Source organism: Lithobates pipiens, unplaced genomic scaffold, assembly GCF_037356315.1.
Source record: "Lithobates pipiens isolate NorthernLeopardFrog02 unplaced genomic scaffold, aLitPip1_a1.2 Scaffold_18, whole genome shotgun sequence".
Lineage (NCBI taxonomy): Eukaryota > Metazoa > Chordata > Amphibia > Anura > Ranidae > Lithobates > Lithobates pipiens.
In genome coordinates this window covers 345020859-345042122 of record NW_027507758.1, presented here as the reverse complement: position 1 = coordinate 345042122, position 21264 = coordinate 345020859, and the positions used below count along the sequence as shown (strand labels likewise).

The 21264-nt window shown below is 37.6% G+C and overlaps 1 protein-coding gene across 3 annotated transcripts in view; it reads left to right on the top strand.

Moving 5' to 3' along the window:
• COL19A1 (collagen type XIX alpha 1 chain) overlaps positions 1 to 21264 on the top strand; it is a 1105372-nt gene that overhangs the window by 1070520 nt on the left and 13588 nt on the right. For 2 of the 3 annotated variants that reach the window (XM_077487416.1, XM_077487415.1), the window contains exon 51: positions 17093 to 17170. In XM_077487416.1, the coding sequence (XP_077343542.1) occupies positions 17093 to 17170 (78 nt within the window). Of the gene's footprint in view, positions 1 to 271; positions 7198 to 17092; positions 17171 to 21264 lie in introns of those variants that run through there. The other variant, XM_077487417.1, reaches the window with a different exon arrangement.

The following is a 21264-nucleotide window of genomic DNA, read 5'->3' as shown; positions in this document are numbered from 1 at the left end:
GAAACATCTGTGGAATAAAGGTGAGTATTCCACCAAAAGCCAGTTTTTATTATATTTTTTTTTTTTACTGGGCTATTTGTTGTTATCTTGTTGTTTTTGACTGGAGTTCTGCTTTAACATAAGTTTCCAGTCCAGTTATGTGACAAAGTTATATTGCACATTTCACATGTTATATTACACTATGTTTGTATTTCATTGGATTGATAAAAATAAGAATGCTAGCCTTTTAGAAAGCCTCTTGATAGGTGGTTCCTATCTATTATTTTCCCAGTAGTTTGGCCTTCTCTGAGCTCAGAATAAGTCAAACTGGAATGAAGACAAGAAGAAAGCTCACTGTGAAGATGTACGAAGTCTTACATTGGGAGGAAATCTATAAGACAAATCCATTGAAATGAAAACTAAAAAAAATGTGTGTGTGGAGTAGATTAGGGATGTTTATTGAATTTAGTTAAAAAGAAAATGTATGCAATATAGGGGCTGATTTATTAAAACTCAGAAAAAGGCAAAACATTGTTTCAGCTGAATCAGGTTTCACCTTTCATTTTATGGAAATATAAACAAGAAAAGGAGTTATTGGTCACTATAGCTCCTCTTGCATATCTATTTTCTTTTCTCTAGTTTTGCTAACTCAACCCCTTTAAAGTTTTATTGCTGTTTCGTGTACTTGCAAATAATGTAACTGTGAATTGTATGTATTTTATGAGTTTACTAAACCATGAGCCAGATCCCTACAATATGACACTGATTTATCCAAACTGGAGAAGGAAAAAGTTGCGACATAACCCAACGCACTATACTGTATTGTGTGCCTTCTTTTTATTTATTTATTTTTTTCACTTGAAAAATGAGATGGAACTTGATAAGGTACTATGATCAAAATGACACTTTTGATTTTCTTCAGATTTGATAAATCAAGACCACAGTGCTAATACTAAATGCTAAAGGAGAATATTTGTCAGTGGGTGTTCATTTTAACAATAATATTGTATCCATATAGAATTTGGTAAATAATGTAGATTTAATGAGATGTAGACAAACACCTTGAAATGAAAGTTTTGTTTTAAATGCCTTATTCTTTCTTGTCCACATTGGGCGGAAATGACAGCTAGAGTCTAATTGATGACTTTAGAAGAAAATGACAGACCCATATAAAAAACACCCTCATAATGTGGTCTGGTTTTGCAATGAGACACATGTATAAACTTCTGCTCTTGTCTTCTATTGCCAAAAATGATGGTGATAATGGCTTTTTAAGAAAAAGGTAGACTCAATACTTCAAATATATTGAGGGAAGCAGCATCCATACAGTACTTTTTCATTGTTGTAAAAAGGATGTGCAGAGGTAGACATTTAAAATCCACTTCATTGCTGCCATTTCACAAGCTGGTAAAAACTTGTATTCATGGTCACCTATGTGCTGTTACAGAGTCAGATTAGGACTAAAAAAAAGCCTAAACGTATAAAGTGTACCCGTCCAAGCATATGACCAACTCGAACTTATCATAGCCATGTTACTAAATTCTATATATCTAGTAGGTAAAATATGATATTAACAATGGGGGTTATTTACGGTCCAGGAAGGCAAATCCACTTTGCACTGCAAGTGCACTTGGACGTGCGATGGCTCTAAATCTAAAGGGTAGATCTGAAATGAGTGGAAGCTGCTAAACTAATAAATAAAATGCTGTTTTTTTATTTTCCTTGCATGCCCCCCTCAGATCTACAGTGACTTTACTTTCAAGTGCACTTGCAGTGCAAAGTGGATTTTCCTTTATTAAATAACTCCCAATATCCCCACTATCACCATTACTATTATCTAATAACACATTGGGGTTATTTATGAAAGGCAGATCCACTTTGCACTTCAAGTGCCAACTGCAAGTGCAAACTGCACTTGAAATTGCACTGAAAGTGCACTTGGCAGTACAGTCGCTGTAAATCTGAGGGGTAGATCTGAAATGAGGGGAAGCTCTGCTGATTTTGTTATCCAATCATGTGCAAGCTAAAACACTGTTTTTTATCTTCCTTGCATGTCCCCTGAGATCTGCAGTGACTGTACTTCCAAGTGTACTTTCAGTGGAATTTCAAGTGCACTTTGCACTTGTAGTTTGCACTAATAGTGCAAAGTGGATTTGCCTTTAGTAAATAACTCCCATAGTGCTGCTTCTATTAAAATGGATGCTACTAATGCCTATAGAAGCTCTGATCATGCTGTTAATGTTTCAATACAAACTGAGCCATTATGTAAATTTCAGACTTGCCAAACTACCACTTCAATTCTGGATGTAGGGCTCTACACCTATTGTAAAATATTCTCTTTAAAAGTGAATGAAGTGTGTGTGTGTTCTCTGTAAGCTTTTTATACATATTTCAAATTATTTAAATGTAATGTATTGTGATAATGTGATAAACGTTATTTATAATTTATCTCAAATGTTAGTTTACATCCATTGCATGCAAAGAGCAATCTAATACAAGCGGAACAAAGTTTATCCATAGTCCATATTTCACAGTGTTTTAAAAAAAACAATGAGCCAAGTACTAAACTGTGTTAGCTATCAATGAAAACAGAAAGTTCCCCTTTACTGACTAAATTAAAAGATTGAAAATGCAAGCTTTCGAAAAGCATTAGTTTCTTCACCGGGCACAATTGTGCCTGACAAAGAAGGCTAACATGTTTTGAAAGCTTGAATTTGTATTCTTTTGAGTTAGCCAGCATTGCTTCACGACCAAACTTTCAGAAGAATAACAATTAACGTCCTATTCCAATTTACCCAAATATCTCTGCCATGTGCCCTATATATATTTCCTCTAAGTTTGGTAATGTGTATCTCCAGAAAGGTAATTACTTGTTCAGATACTGCAGTTACAGATTAAAAAATTAGACCTTTTAGATTTAGCCAGACCTGTTTGTTCAGCATGCATGTCCCCTGTACATTACAAAAACTACAGTCATGAGAGAATAGTATAAAAAGTATCAAAAAGTTAAAAATGTGCTTGTTCAATTACACATATGGTTAACATATGGTATCTACATGAATGAAAGTCCATTTACACCCAGTGGCCATTATGAGAGGGACTCCCCTCCAAAAAATATTTTATATTTTGGCAAAATACAACATTAGATGTAGGAGCACACAAAGGTGGTTGGGGACATCCAAAACTCTCCAGAGGACAGGAATGGGAAAGAATACCCCATTTCACATGACCAACCAAAGACTTCTGAAAAGGTAGGTACCATACCATACCTTTTTTTGGGAGGGGGGGGGGCTGGGGCTATGCCCACAATTAAGCTTTAAATATTTACCTCAGGTAGTGACAATTTTTGGAAAAAAAGTGATGTGGGCTGCCTTCCAACTTTCTGCTGCCCTACATGTAAGCCTTTTGTAACATGTTGTGGGCTGTTTGACCATTTAAACAACACAATAAACTGAGTAAGTAATATACATTGTAAAACTTACAGAAATTTGGCATCATACACAATGTAATGCAGTCATTCCCAAGTAGTATCTTACACTATATAATCCTTTAATAAAGTATCCATAGATATTTTATGCAATTAATGTGTTCTGAACTTATGTGTAAAGTGTGCTTTTAAAGCTATGCTGCGGCATTTTATGGATACATGTTAGTTCCAAATAAGCAATTTTCCCAGCATATATCCGAAGATTGTAATGTACATCCTACAGTTATGTTAATAATGTCATTTGTAGGTACTGTGGTGCATTGTAGTATAGAATGAAGATGACACTTTCCTGTATTACATTTCAAGGGTTTATTTAGTAAAATAGAATAAAATAGAAATAACATCAATTTGTATATGCAATGCATTTTGAAAAAAGGTGATATATGATTGAAAATTATGATATATGACTGTCTGATATGGGAAAATGTGTTCAATGTCTACTCTCTGGCCATTAGCAGTAATACCATTCACTAAGTCTCCATTTTTTCAGACTGCCATAATAAATAAAATTTAAGTGGGGACCACACTTAGAGTCCTCATTAGTATATCAAGCACCCTGGTCTAGAGCAGAGTAATGCCCCATACACACGGTCGGAAATTCAGACGGAAAACGTCCGATCGGATTATATTGTCGGAAAATCCGATCCGATCTGACTTTTTCCATTGGATTTTATGACGCACAAAGTTTGGAGAGCGGGATCTAAAATTTTCCGACAACAAAATCCGATCATTTAAATTCCGATTGCGTGTAGACAATTCCACGCATGCTCAGAATAAACGAAGAGACTAAAGCTATTGGCTACCTGCCCGTTTATACTTCCGACGTACGTGTTCTACGTCACCTCGTTCTGAACGATCGGATTTTACGACAACTTTTTGCGAACGTGTGTATGCAAGACAAGTTTGGCCCAAAATCCGTTGGAAAAAATCAGACGGATTTTGTGGTCGGAATGTCCAACCGTGTGTAGGGGGTAGTACACTTTCTGGATCTTGACTTGGATCTTGTATGAGATCCTAAAGTCACACTTGTTCCCAGATCAATGGAGATGGCATTCACTTTACTAGGTTCTATTAGAAAAAATATTCTTTCAGGGTCCCAGGACAATGCCAAACTGACAGGTTTTCAGAACAATAGATTAAGGAGACTGTAAGAGGTGATTCTAAAGCAGATGAGTACACTGAAAACTTTTACTTTAAATCTTGGAGCCTAAATTCAGCTAAAAAGACCCCAAGGTAAGAAAAGTGCGAAAGTTAGGCAACCTTTTGATGTGTTCAGATTGATCCATGTGTCCCTGTGTATCATCTTGAACACTAGGAACAGGTTGTACAAAGTACTTAAAAGTATTTCTAGGTCTAGGTAGAACACCATCCCTTACAGCGCTTAAGTTTGCCATGCATGGATTAAAATGTGTCCGGTTCATTAGGGACCAGCTGAATTTTTATCCATGTATGGGCACTCTGGTTGTACACAAGTCCATATATTAATTGACTTGTGTACAACCAGCCTGTTTTTCCAGAATGATTCGTTCTACCAGCAGTTAAGGATCCCTACACTTGCCACCAGTAGAACACAATAGCGCTGAGCATGTATTCCACCATCAACACCAACTGTATTGATGGGGGAATCAAGCAATTTGGGTGGAAGGAAAGAAAATTGCATAATCTGTGGCCTGCCTTAACCTTGCCTCTGCCATTCAACTAAAAATGGCATTGCGTCAGTGGAAATAGAAGCTTTAATATTTGCAGACACCACCAAGTGCAATTACTTCATCACTGCTATTCATTTAGGAACTTTTTCTTTCAATTGTGATTTTATTTTTAATTATTATAAAGTATTACACATGATTAAACAATTTCAAACACATATATTACTTACATACATAATAATCACATTTATTAGGAACTTTTTAAGCTAGGACAAATTAACTTAAAGTGAATGTATAGTGGGTTTTCTTTTGAATTACAAACAGAACTTACTGACTAACTGATTTTTAGTTTACGTAAATATAAAATATTACATATTATTATGCAGTGTTTCTCTTCAAAGTCAGTAGGTGGAGCCGCAGTCTCCATTCCACAGTTAGCATTGTATCCTTGCAGTGCTGAAAGTCTCCAGAGAACAAAGGGTAATTAGAGCAGTGACACATCTTCATAGAGGACTTAGTGTGAGGTTTAAATCATGTACTACATATTTGTAACTCAAAGACTGAATACATAAGGCAATAAACAGATACCTTCCTGAAACCTTGTCTGACCATCAAATAATTGGTCTTACCACCTTCTGTTTAGGGTGGACCGCCACCATTTTAACATGTCTTTTCTTAAAATAATAACAAACCAAAAAAAAATACTCAAAAATATTTTAAAAAGTGCAAGGTGCTTTACTCTCAGATCTTAGCTTGCAGTGTAAGTGTATCTACAAGAGGAAGAATTCTGATTGGTTGTTGTGGGCTTTTTAGTAAAAGAGGGCACAATACAGAGACACTGTACTTTTCACCTTGCCTTTGTACTGTAGGTTAATTTTCACTTCCTTTGCTAGTAGTGAATAATCTACAATGTGAAAATCAGTCTGATCACTGAAGGTATACACATATGCTAGTCCAAAATTAGGCTGAATGAGATAGATGAAGCACCTCTGCCCAGCAGCAGCTTTGTCTTGTTTGCTGTGTGTTAATTATTATATCAAAAACACCCCTTATGCCGCATACACACAATCAGACTATCCGGCGGACAATACGCTGGACTTTCCAGCGGAGGTCCGCCGGACTTTCCGAATGAGCGCACTTGCCCACACACGACCAGACTTTTCTGGCGAACTAGGTCCAGCGGACAATCCGCCGGACTTTTGGGAATAAAAAGTCCACTGGAGCCCACACACAGTCGAATTGTCCGGCAGGCTCTGGTCCGCCGGACTAAGTCCGCCGGGTAGTCCGATCTAGTGTACGCGGCATTTCAGATTATTGTATTACCTATGAACATATAAATTTGCCATTGTTAACCATAGGCCATAATGTGGCAAATCCTTACTGAGCTCCATAAACAGTGCTTGTTCACATTCAGTTAATGCTGTGATTTGAAAACATATAAGCTTTCCAAAATAACCACTATAAAGGAATGCATATGATGTTTTTATTTGTTTTTACTTGAACAGTAATACAACATTCTATGCAAAATTATATTTGAAGTATTTTTGTGAGTTTGTGAAATCTGCTGTTTCTTTCCAAACAATAGAAGCCTTATGGAAGGACCTTTTGAACTTTGTGCTTGATCAGTTATGTTTAGAATGAGATAAAGCATGAGCATGCCAAGTCTGGCATAGACTAACAATTTTCAAAGTACAATATAAGAAAGACCTCTTTTTATTTTACCAGTAGGGAATATTTCTTTGAAGGTGTCTTGGGTTGCCTTAGATCTACAAAAATATTTGTATTTTTTCAGAATTTCAAAGGAAGGTTTCTGAAACAGAATTTCATCAATAGCTGATTTCTGTAATGTTTTTATGACAATCATATTTTTTGTAAGACTGGGCTTCCCTTTTGATAAGCCATATACCTCATGTTGTTTTTCTTTTAATTTGCATGTTGGGATATTATCCCTGAACGATTATCAAACATGTGAACAATTCTGCTCAATGACACAGATTACACATGTTCATGTTTGTTAATATATTGTGAAGTAAATTCATATTCTTAGTACAAAAAGGTTTTTTGATATTAAAAATGTAAATTACATCAACTGTGGTTTATGCCTTTTTTTATCAGCATTGAAAAGCTTACTAACATACTGACACCTATTTTTTGCTTCTGCAAAAGTATTGCACTAATTTCTAAAAACATTAAAACTGTTCCTGTTGACAAAGCTTATGGTGTATCACACATGTTGTTTGAAACTATTTACTTGTATATTCACTTATGGTAAAAGGTCAGTCTACACAAAAATGTATGTTTCATTTTGGTTGATTCTGGGGAGTTTAACCACTTGCTGGCTGCTGAATGTACATTTACGTCAGCAGAATGGCATGGCTGGGCAAATGGGTGAACAGGAACGTCCCTTTGAAATTTGCCGCTGGCAGCACGCACGCGACCCTGCCGTGAGCTCTGTGAGTAGGATCGTAGGTCCCACGGACTCGATGTCCGCAGGGATACATGTGATCGTCTCACAGAGCAGGAGAAAGGGGAGATGCTAATGTAAACAAGCATCTCCCCATTCTGCCTAGTGACACTGTCACTGATCATAGTTCCCTGTGATTGGGAGCAGAGATCAGTGATGTGTCACACGTAGCCATGCCTCCTAACAGTTAGAATCACCCCATAGGACACACTTAACCCCTTCATAGCTAGCTAGTGGTTAACCCCTTTACTGGCAGTGTACTTTTTACAGTAATCAGTGCAATTGTATAGCACTGATCGCTTTAAAAATGACAATGGTTCCAAAAATGTGTCAAAATTGTCCGATGTGTCTGCCATAATGTCGCAGTCACAATAAAAATTGCAGATTGCCGTCATTACTAGTAAAAAAAATAATAAAAATGACATTAAACTAACCTCTATTTTGTAGACGCTATAACTTTTTTGCAAACCAATCAATAAACACTTATTACGATTTTTTTTTACCGAAAACATGTAGAAGAATATGTATCGGCCTAAGCTGAGGAAAAAAATTGCTTTTCATATATTTTTGGGGGCTATTAATTTTAGCAAAAAATAAAAAATGCTTTTTTTTTAATTTGCGCTCTATTTTTGTTTATAGCGCAAAAAATAAAAACCACAGAGGTGATCAAATACTACCAAAAAAAAGCTCTATTTGTGGGAAAAAAGGATGTAAATCTTGTTTGGGAGCCACGTTGCACGACCACACAATTGTCAGTTAAAGTGACGCAGTGCCGAATTGCAAAATGTGCTCTGGTCTTTGGCCAGCCAAATGGTCCGGGGCTTAAGTGGTTAAGTACCTAATTCCTTATATTCATTTCTGTAGGGAGATCCTGGAACTGCAGTTAACAAGTCTTCAACACCAAGTCATTGTGATGGTGTCCCACTTTCCATTTTGGGTTTTTAATTTATTTTATATTTTTAATAAAGACATACTGTAGAAGGTGTAAGGACACCTTGATGTGGGTAAGAAGATCCAAAAGTATAAATTATTAATAATATTACTGAACGTAAGTTTATGTGAACCCTTAACTTGTGAAATAACTCATTCAGTTTAAAATACAAATGAAAACAAAGGCAAAACATTTGTGCATACATAAACATTATAAATACTTTTTTACCTATTTTAAAAGGGATCACATACCCCCTGTTCTGAACTGCATAAGGCGCTAAGAGAGTTAGGGGAGGAGAAACAGCAGAATACTGGTCTTCCCAATAAATGGCTGTGAAGGGAGGGGGTGTGTCAGCACAAGTCTAATCATTGGAGGGGAGCAGTCTCAGCTCCCAGCACTGCTATAAAACTGACTACGCTATACTCTCATGCATAGTGGGAGATTTACTAAAACTGGAGCACTCAGAAACTGCTGCAGTTGTGTATTGTAGCCAATTAGCATATAACTTCAGCTTGTTCAATTAAGTTTTGACAATAAAACCTGGAAGCCAATTTGATACTACAGTAATCACAGATGCACCATATTTTGCACACTCCAGTTTCAAATTCCCCTCATAGTGTGGTCAGTTTTTATTAGGAAAGCATGGGGACTGGCAAGAAAACTAGGAATTTCACACAAAGGAAGAAATGCAAAGGAACGGGATAATATTTCATACAAGTGCATGGTACAGCAGGAACATGTCAGTAAGTTGAAATGTTGGGTAATATATTCTTTAATTCCTTTCCTCTAGGCAAATCTCATCCCTGGCCACAGGCAGGACTATGCTCTGCGCTATTATTTTATTGTATTACTAGCTGCCTAGGTTCCTCCTGTCTGTACAGCCGATTCTCTGAAGCTGCTTCTCCTGTGGTCTATTGCAGGCATTCTGATGTCGTCATATACAATGCTGTCCTGCATTGTAGGTGAGGACACCAAGTAACAAGATTTTCAGGCAAACTCTTTAGGCAAACAAGATATAGATGTCAGGTTTATAACTACTTAAATATTACAATATCTTTTTCTGCATTTGTTCAATATATATATATATATATATATATATATATATATATATATATATATATATATATAATTTCTTTTTTTTTTTGTTTCCTAATGGATTGTAAAAGTTATTTCCCACATAGTAGCCAAGCAGTGTAACAAAGTACTGAGTGCAATTGTATCAAGGTCACAATTTCAAACACAAAGGCGCTGCACTTTCTAATATGCAAATTCAGGACATGTATACTATAGACTGGAAGAAAATTGTTTTTCAGCTACAAACAAATGCATCTTTTCTACACTTGGCAACTCTCTTTTTCCTTGTTATTTGTATCACATTGCTTGAATTAATAAACACTCACCGGAATAATAAAACCTAGATTTTTCAAAAGTTCTGACAACAGTGGGTAATTGTATTTATCTTAACAAATCTTACAAGGATCTGTCTGTGGCAGAGTACTGTATACATTTAATATACATAAAAAGAAAGTACATTTTGTCCAAACCTAACAATGTTTAGTAAAAATCTTTATTTGAATACTGTTTTGCATTATAATGCAAAACATTAAAAGAGACCTGTACTGTGAGGAATATGGGGACTGATATTACTTACTTTATTATTATTATTATTATTATTATTATTATTCACGATTTATATAGCGCCAACAGTTTATGCAGCAATTTACAATGTATAGGGGGGACAACACAATTACAGTACAATACAAAAGGTACAGGAGGGTCCTGCTCGTAGAGCTTACATTCTAAAGGGAGGGGGTGGTGGTACAAAAGGTAATAGCTGCAGAGAATGATTTGATGTTGCTTCTGAAAATTCTGGTTACCTCTAAAAACTCTATAGCACCAATACTTTGAGGCATTTGTATGAAACAAGTATAGAAATGAGCAAAGTCATAATGAAGTCAGAATTCCTGCATACTGTTTCAAATCTGGGGCTTAGAGGGTGATAGGGAAACTGTATTTTCTGACAAAAATAAAGGCAGCCTTCATGCTTCCTTGGTATAGATTTTCTTTAACTACTTCAATACAATTCCCGCTCAGGCCAATTTTCAGCATTTAGCGATGTCGCAATTTGTAAGTCGATTGCACGGTCATGCAACACTGTACCCATAAGAAAGTATTTTTTTCACACAAATAGAGCTTTCTTTTGGTGATATTTAATCATCACTGGGTTTTTGAATTTTTTTGCTAAAAAAACATGTTTTCGTTTTTTTTCTGTTGTGCAAATAAATAATTTTCCTTCATATATTTAGGTCAAAATGTATTCTGCTAAATTTCTTTGGTAAAAAATAACCCAAATCAGTGTATATTATGTAGTCTATAGGAAAGTTAGAGTCCACAAATTATTGTATATTTATCTGAATATTGATCAATCCTGATGTACTTATGGCCTACCTAATTTATTGAGGCCCAAAAAGGCCAGGTCAATACCAACCCTGTTTTGGAAAGTAGACAGGCAAAGGTGTTTAGTAAGAGGCATGGTGAATTTTTTAAAGTTGTACATTTTTGGCACAATATTTTGGAAAATTAAAGTAGATGTAAACCCCATTCATGAAATTTGACCTGGGCACATCTATCTGTAGTGTTACTTATCTCTCTCCAAAGCCCTAAGTCATGTGTCTTTCTGCTGCTCAGTTCTTCTGTTATCAACATGATAACTTCTGATTAGCTCTCCAACAACTGAGATAACACCAACCTGAAATTAGTTTCAGGGATGGTGCAGAGAAATAGATTAGCAGGGAGATGGTCTATTCTCTGCACATCTCTTCCTTCCTCTGAGGGGGTGTGTGCCTTTCCTCCAATTAGCTGTCACACAGTGTATGCCAAGAATCCACACCCAGGTGGTGGAAAAAATGTATTGCTGTGGTATATAGACCTGTAATGCACACTCACAAGCTAGGAGTTTGTGCCAGGTTAATGACCAAGTAGTAACTGCCAGACTTATGAAGGTAATGTAAGTGCAGTTGGGGGCCACAGCCATAATTAAGCACTATTGGGCTATCACAAGGAGTGTGGCTAGTTTGAAATTAATGTTTTAATTAATGGGCTCCTGTGTTGTCTGTATGATCAAACTGGATTGACGATTTCTCTTTATCCTTATGGTATGGTTCGCAATTAAAAAAATACATGTGTAATGGTAAAATGAAGAAATGAGGCAAAAGAAGTATACTTTAGCTAAATAAAACAAGAGCACATTGATTCTGACTGCTATAATTCAGTGCATGGGGATTTCAAGCTGGAATGTTTGTTGTGTGGTATTTTGATGTTTGCATTCTCAAACTTCTATAGGAAGATGTTAAAGTAGAGCATGCTCGCATGGCATGAGGGTTTTACTATATACATCGGAGCATAGAATATAGATTTTCTTCTCCAGTGCTGTATTGTGATCCTTAATACACAGGCTTCCTTTCTTCCTGGTAAAGCCTAACACTGGGAATGCAGGCTGTGATGCTGCAGGCTTCACTTGACAGAAATCTGCCAGAGCACATTTTAGTTTAAGTTACATGAATTGACTGCACCGCATGGTCACTCACAGCCTTTCACATTCAATTTTCATCTGTTCACTGAACAAGAGTTCCAAAGGCCTGAAACTTTACTTTTTTATGTTGGGGGAAAAAGGTTTGTGATGACCATAATCACAGCTGCAACATCTGAAGTTTTAAGATTTTCTAAACTGGGAAAAAAAATATAGATAAAAGGCCATGTGAACTAAATGAAAATGCTATGGCTGCAGATTCTTGGCTGCAAATGCATTCAAATAGAATACATTATGGTGGCAAAAAAGAGACCATCCTTTTCTGTTCTCATACACAATAATTCAAACACATATATAAGAGCTCCTTTTGCTGACTTGTTTTTAAATACACTTACTAGAGCTGCCATCTTCATCCTTCTCTTAGTGAGTAAACGATCCAGAAAAAGCAAGTACGGTACACAGTGACGTTCCAGGTCATATGCTTACTTAGGCTTGCCATACATGTTCAATTTTCTTGTACAATTTTCCTTTAGCGTTACCTTAAACTATGTACTGTAGTGCAAGGGCCTGCCTAATTTGATACAATTGAAAGTTGTTTAGTTTTGGCCTCATATTATACAGTTTTTGGTAAATCTAAAGAAAAATTGTACATGTATGGCCAGTCCAAGTGAAATTACAATGATGAGGTGTTCAGCATCAAAGCATATATTCATTATACCTTGTTGGCAAATGCAGCTCATATTTTTTTTTTATCCTAATCTTATAGTACAATCATTTTAATTGCCAGTACAGTTCTAATCTTGCTTTCTGAATTAATTATTTTTTCTGCAACATGGCTGGACATGAAAAGCCGTCCATTGTTGAGTTGCTTGTTAATGTACCAGTCCTATAAAATTGAAAGAAATCACTTTCCTCTTCAAATTAAAGGATTTTTGGAAGTGCAGCCATCTGGAATCATTTCCTTATGATACGCAGCGTGCGAGCTGGGCTAGCACCTGACTAGTGTGTGTGGGGATTAACTAGAGACTCGCTCACCTGGAGTGGCTTTTTTTGTTTCATTAAACACTTTACTCTTCTGCACACTTATCCCATCTCATAGACTCAGAATGTATTGAGGGTAGAAGGTCAGTATAACGTCCAAACAACTAGCATTTTCACAAAGAGTTCAGCAATGGCAGCTCCTTTCATTTATTTTAGGAACGTTTTTTACTTTAAATTTCATATACACTTCTTTAAAAAAATAATCGGGAAATGCCTTCTTTTTTTCTATGTACATGCCTGGTTTAACTTGCTTGAAATTTAAAAAGGACTTCAGCAATGGCAGTTCCTTTCATTTATTTTAGGAACTTTTTTTACTTTAAATCTCATATACTCTTCTTTAAAAAAAATAATGGGGAAATGCCTTCTTTTTTTTATATGTACATTTCCGGTTTAACTTGCTTGAAATTAAAAAGGACTTCAGCAATGGCAGCTCCTTTAATTTATTTTAGGAACTTTTTTTACTTTAAATCTCATATACACTTCTTTAAAAAAATAATGGGGAAATGCCTTCTTTTTTTATTTGTACATTTCTGGTTTAACTTGCTTGAAATTAAAAAGGACTTCAGCAATGGCAGCTCCTTTAATTTATTTTAGGAAAGTTTTTTACTTTAAATCTCATATACACTTCTTTAAAAAAATAATGGGGAAATGCCTTCTTTTTTATATGTACATTTCCGATTAACTTGCTTGAAATTAAAATTCTAACTTTTATTTGTTATAAATTCTAGGTAACCCCAAATAGACCCTCTGTTGAACAGTCTAATCAAACTTTCCTCACCTGCACCACACTTCATGCTGTTGGCATGATAATCTAATTATTTTTTTTATCTGAAATGACTGATAATCTTAAGGCCCATACACACGATCAGACTTTTTGACAACAAACATGCAAATTAGCTGTTTTAGAGCAACATCCAACCGTGTGTACGCTCCATCGGACAAACTTTTTTGGTTTTCATCGGACTTTTGTTGGCTGTGCGAATGGTCAAACTTTCTGGCAACAAAAGTCTGATGGAGCAAAGTCTGATCGTGTGTACAGAAAACCATAGGACTTTTGTACAAAGTACAAACACGCATGCTCAGAACCAATGCAAAAAGATCAGACAACAATACAGAAGTTGACCAAAGGTGGCGGTAAAGAGCAGAAAAACCACATGATTTGGTTAAAGTTGGCTGAAAAAGTCCTGCTGTGTGTATGCAATACAAGTTCAGGGCCGACGCCCTTTGTACAAAAATCCAAGGGAAAGTTTGTACAAAGTTCTATCGTGTGTATGAGGCTTAACAGTAACAAACAGCACTCTGCTACAAACTAAATATTTAAACATATAAATGTGGATAGAAATAATTGTTTTACAATTTTTCGTAATGCCCTGTACACGCGGTCGGACATTCCGACAACAAAATCCGTCTGATTTTTTCCGACAGATTTTGGGCCAAACTTGTCTTGCATGCACACGGTTGCACAAAGTTGTTGGAAAATCCGATCGTTCAGAACGAGGTGACATATAACACGTACGACAGGACTATAAACGAGCCAGTAGCCAATAGCTTTTGTCTCATAATTTATTCTGAGCATGTGTAGCACTTTGTTCATCTGAATTGTCTACACACGTTCGGAATTTAAACGGTTGGATTTTGTTGTCGGAAAATTTTAGATCCTGCTCTTAAACTTTGTGTGTTGGAAATTCCCGACGGAAAAAGTCAGATGGAGCCCACACACGATCGGATTTTCCGACAACAAGATCCCATTGCAAATTTTCTGTCGGAAAGTCCGACTGTGTGTATAGGGCATAAGGAAATGTGTGTCTTGGTAAAACCTTATGGACCAAATTTAACCAACATTGACATTTCAGTTTTACCTGACTGCTGGCAAGCTGACTTGGCCTCTTGCTGACTTCTTATGTCTGACTTGTTAAACAACAACCACAAACCATGAATTCCCACCACTGGAGTCACTGAGAGATTAGAGAATCCATTGGGGGACTATAGTTTTGTTTGCAAATGTCAAATGTCTCAACCTTTTCAGTCCATGTAAAGCATTCAGTTAACCATGTCCTGTTTTCCAAATTTGCTTAGAGCTTGAAATTGATCTTAAAGTGTACCTGTACTGAGAAAACACATATTGAACTTCATATTATCTTTATATTAACTATATTAGAATAATAGTCCTAGGGACAATTACTAGTAACTTCATCATGTCACTACTGTACCAAATTTCTGACTGCTAAGCATGTTCTCACTTACCGTATATACTCGAGTATAAGCCGAGATTTTCAGCCTCTTTTTTGAGGCTGAAAGTGCCCCCCTCGGCTTATACTCGAGTCATCGCTGTCTGCCCGCTCGATCAGCGTGTCGAGCAGACAGACAGCGGCCATTCTATGATTCAAAAGCCGCGCCTCCGGCTCCGCCTTCGCCTGTGATAGGCGGAACACTGAATTTCCCAGCAGCCTGTGTTCCGCCTATCACGGACGTCGTATCATCCTCGTACTACGGACGAGGATGATACGACGTCCGTGATAGGCGGAACACAGGCTGCTGGGAAATTCAGTGTTCCGCCTATCACAGGCGAAGGAGGAGGCGCGGCTTTTGAATTTTACAATGGCCGCCGACGAAGAGGGCACGGGACGGAGGCAAGGCAAGGCACGGCACGGCACGGCACGGGACGGGACGGGACGGGACGGGACGAAGGCAAGGCACGACACGGGACGGAGGCTCGGGACAAAGGCTCGGGACACAGGTAGGCTGGACACACACACACACACACACACACACACACACACACACACACACACACACACGGATGGAGACACACACACACGGATGGATGGATGGATGGAGACACACACACACAGGGATGGATGGATGGATGGATGGAGACACACACACACAGGGATGGATGGATGGATGGATGGAGACACACACACACAGGGATGGATGGATGGATGGACACACACACACACAGGGATGGATGGATGGATGGACACACACACACAGGGATGGATGGACGGACACACAGGGATGGACGGACACACAGGGATGGACGGACACACAGGGATGGACGGACACACACACAGGGATGGACAGGCATGTCTCACCCTCGGCTTATACACGAGTCAATAAGTTTGCCAGTTTTTTTGGGGGTAAATTGGGGGCCTCGGCTTATATTCGGGTCGGCCTATACTCGAGTATATACGGTAGTTCTAAAATGCTGTCTGTATTTAATAGATTGTCAAGACACACATTGCATTGTAGGATGTGGTCACTACTAAAACCTCAGAAGCTACTTAGTAAGATTAAGGAGCTCCTGATCAGAATTACCTTGCAGTTAGTGATATTCATGGCAACAGATGACTTTGCTTTCTTAGGACATGGTTAGTTTATTATGTTATTAGTTGTTACTTATATTATTTTATCTTGGTTAAGTATTGTTTATACAGGGTAATGGTTACAAGGCTGACTAATGCATTTCATATTATTGGTTGCAGTGTCCACGGTTAATTTTCAGTTACAGACGTTCCACATCAAAATGGGTATTACAGTGGGGTTTTTAACCTTCTACATAACGTTATTGTTCTGTTTATTGCAGGCTATGTAATTCATAGATGATGCACAATTTTTGTTTTATACAGGACCTTGAAGATCTACAGCTCTAATAACCAACTAACACTTTATTAAATCTGTGTGTGCAGAAATTGTTCTTATTATGTAGCTCCTGCAAGAGTTGTAATGTTCAATATAAATCTGCACCTCATGATGACCAATTTTGTTCTAAGTTTCTGTTATATCCGTGTGTAAAACTGTGCTTGGTGTCTTAAATGTTATTGTTTTGTACGTATGTTAATTAGTCAAAGGATATTACTTCTAGCGCTGGTCCAGAGTACATTTTATTTACTTTTCATAAGCTCTTTTTACTCTTTTTACTCTTTTTACTGATGTCCAGTTCTAAGGAGCCAGGTATAGAAACATTCTGTGTATGTTCACTGTTCATAAATTATTTGTTTCTTCCGTATAATAGGTTTGAGAGGACAGAAAGGTGAAAGAGGTGAATTTGGAATTGGTCTACCAGGGAGTCCAGGCCCCGCAGGACCTACAGGTAATCACTTTACATTGCTATTTTCTTCACTACTTTGCTGCAGTGACTGCACCAAGCTCTCTAACATTACATTACTGTTGAACTTAGTAACGCCTTTTTCAACCAGTGTGCCTTCTGGGTTTTTCAGAAGTACCTAAAAATTGCCCATAAATTGTGTAGCAAGTCAGTGGATCAAGACTGCCCTATTGTTACACAATGCCAAAGGTTTTAATGTGCAACTTTACAACCTTGGGCCATGGGCGTCCGCAGAACTTTTTCCAAGGGGGGGCATCATTTTAAGGCTGCTCATGCTCCGTCCCTTTTTGGCAATCTCATGAAAATCTTTCCACTGGTAATACATATGTGTTATATAACAGATAATTCATCTTCACTTTGTATTGGAAGTTACTCTGGTGGCTGCGTACCATGCCCATATAGCCTAGAGAATGTACATCTTTTTACATTGCAATACATCTGTTGTGGCCATATTTTGATCTCATACTGTCACTGTATAGGCTGTTTTCATAAAGATAAAAATATGGCAACAACAGATGTATTGCAATGTAGAAAGATGTACATTCTCTAGGCTATATGGGCATGGTACGCAGCCACCTGAGTAACCTTGCGGATGCCCATGCTTTCAAAAACCAGCCCTGGAAAAAAATTTCATACCAGCCTCACAGCATTATTATACCAGCCCAACAGCTGGTAATGTCATTATTTTCTTGTTCATGAAAGGGAAAACCATACATTTTACCAGTTAATAGTGGTAAGTGATATTTATTATAGTGAAAAGTAAAAAAATATTGCTTTTTTTAAAATTGTCAATCTTTTTTTGTTTATAGCGCAAAACATAAAAGCTACAGAGGTGATCAAATACCATCAAAAGAAAGCTCTATTTGTGGGGAAACATTGCCGCATGACCACTCAATTGTCAGTTAAAGCAACGCAGTGACGAATCGCAAACAATGCTCTGGTCATTAAAGGGGTTAAATCTTCCGGGGCTGAAGTGGTTAACTGACAATTTTGTGCAACACTGTATCCTGTTCTTTTTTTCCCACAAATAGAGCCTTATATTAGTCGTACTTGATCAGCTCTGCGTTTTTTATATATTGCGCTATATAGACCGGCGACTTTCTGCTATAAAACATTCCCAATGAAAAATGTAAAAATAGAATTCCTTCATTAATTTAGGCCAATATGTATTCTGCTACATATTTTTGGTAAAGAAAAATGCCAACACGTATATATTGATTGATTGGCGCAAAAGTTATAGCGTCTACAAACTATGGGATATATATTTTTTTCTTTTACTAGTATTGGCGGCAATCAGCAACATATAGCAGGACTGCAATATTGCGGCGGACAAATTGGACACTAACTGACACTTTGGACACTTTTAAGGGACCAGGGACACTAATACAGTGATCAGTGTACTGTTACTGTGCTAATGACACAAGCAGGGAAGGGGTTAACATCAGGGGCAATCAAAGGGTTAAATGTGTTTCCTAGGAGTGATTACTAACTGGGGGGAGGGGTGTTTTGATTGGGGGAATTTAAATATCCGTGTTCCTGCTTAGCAGATTCACAGGATCAACACATTCCCCACTCACAGAATGGAGATCTGCCTTGTTTACATATGCAGACCACCTTTCTGCCTTTCTTCTGAATGTTTGGTGGGACCCAGCAGGCATTGCATCCACTAGACCTGGTAATTGGCTTAAGCTGTGTTCAATCACAGTGGGAGCGGGTCGCCAGCTGCGTGTCCCAGACACAAAAGTGTCAGGTTACGTATCAGGTATGTGATCTGGCACAAAGCGACCAGCGCAGTGTATCTATGGTGGGCGGTCGCTAAAAGGTTAAACACTATGGCAGATATAAATACTGTATAAATGTCTAATATATAAACATTATTTTCTACATGTACATGTAATATCCCACTCCATCATACTTTTTCATTTAGCACGGTGCATGTTTAATGAGTGTGTTTAATAAAGACAAAAGAAATTAGAATTGTTTGTGAATCAGATCAGATTACATTGTATGGCAAATTACTGCAGAAAAGCAGTTAAAGTGTCTGTAAATCCTCGCTTTAAAAAAAATAAAGATAACAAACATGTCTATACTTATCTGCTCTGTGCAATTATTTAGCACAGAGCATCCTCTGCTTCTGGGGTGCCCCATCGTTGCTTCAAGATGCTCCTCCTCATCGTGTGTCCCCATGTAAAGCTGCTTTCCATGGTAGCACCATGCACCTGCACTCCCGAGTCCCACTGCTGTGTCCTTGCCTCAGACAGCAGGACTTGGCCTCACCCCCTGCTACAGTGTCACAGCTTTTGATTGACAGAAGCAGGAGCCAATGGCTGTCCAATGAGGAGAGCGACTGGTTGGAGCTGCTGCGCTCATGCACATCGCTAGATGGATAGGCTCAGGTAAGGAAAAGGGGGGTCTGAGGGGCAGCTGCAGCACAGAAGATTTTACAAAAACATTAGGTTTAAGGGGTTCACATAATTTCTCTTGTCACGGTAAATCACTGTAAATTAATTTGCTGAAGTGCTATAGTTTTGCCAATTTTTGTAATGAGTGGTTTCTTATAAACTGGAAGATGGGTGTATAGCCTGAATGTGATGCAAGTAACTGTTGAGAAGGAGAAGGTGCAATTAAGAAATGTCAAAAATGATAACAACTAGTATTGTGAAACTTCAACAAAACTCTGATAATATTGAATCAGAGGTTAACACGTAGTTACATAGTAGGTGAGGTTGAAACAAGACACAATTCCATCAAGTCCAACCTATGTGTGTTATTATATTTCAGTATTACATTGTATTTACCTGTATGTTGTGGTTGTTCAGGTGTTTATCTAATAGTTTTTTGAAACTATTGATGCCCCCTACTGAAACTACCGCCTGTGGAAGGGAATTCCACATCCTTACCGCTCTTACAATAAAGAACCCTTTACACGGTTTAAGGTTAAACATCTTTTCTTCAAATTTTAATGAGTGGCCACGTGTCTTATTGAACTCCCTTCCACAGAAAAGTTTTATCCCTATTGTGGGGTCACCGGTATGGTATTTGTAAATTTAAATCATATCCCCTTTCAAGCATCTCTTCTCCAGAGAGAATACATTCAGTGCCCACAACTTTTCTTTATAACTAATATCCTTCAGTCCCTTTATTAGCTTTGTTGCCCTTCTCTGTACTTGCTCCATTTCCAGCACATCCTTCCTGAGGACTGGTGCCCAGAACTGGACAGCATACTCCAGGTGAGGCCAGACCAGCGCCTTGTAGAGTGGGAGAATTATTGCTTTATCTCTTGAGTTAATCCCCTTTTTTAATGCATGCCGATATTCTGTCTGCTTTGTTAGCAGCAGCTTGGCATTGCATGCCATTGCTGAGCCCATCATCTACTAGGACCCCCCCAGGTCCTTTTCCCTCCTTTATTTCCCCAGAGGTTCTCCCCCCAGAGAGTAGATTGTATTCATATTTTTGCCACCCAAATGTATTATTTAAAATTTTTCCACTTTAAACCTCATTTGCCATGTAGTTGTCCACCCCATTAATTTGTTCAGATCTTCTTGCAAGGTTTCCACATCCATGTCGAGAAATTATTGCTCTGCTTAGCTTAGAATTGTCCGCAAATACAGAGATTGAACTGTTTACTAGGCTTGTGCAATTAGTTTCGTAACGAATTGAAATTCTGACGAATTTTGCATCTTTCGGACATTCGGATGCATCCGAATGTCCGAATAAAAAAATAACGAATAACAACGAATACGAAAGAAATATAACGAATTAATTAGAATGAATTCAACATGATTTGGTAATTCTTTAAAGATCAAATGAAACAAAAGGTCAGCTCAAAGTAAATCTTATAGTCCAATCAGCTAATTAATTTTGTGCCGGAGGTTGGATTACTGGCAAAGTGCATTCCTGAGAACTGAGTTAGAAGGGTGTTGTATTGTATTTGAGCCGAGGAGAAGAGACGTTGTCATTGTGTGTGTTAAAAGATTCAATAAACAAACGACTTTCCAAACTACGAATCATTATCACGAATGTCTATACATACATAAATATCAAATTTCAACGAATACGAACTAATGAATTTGACACTC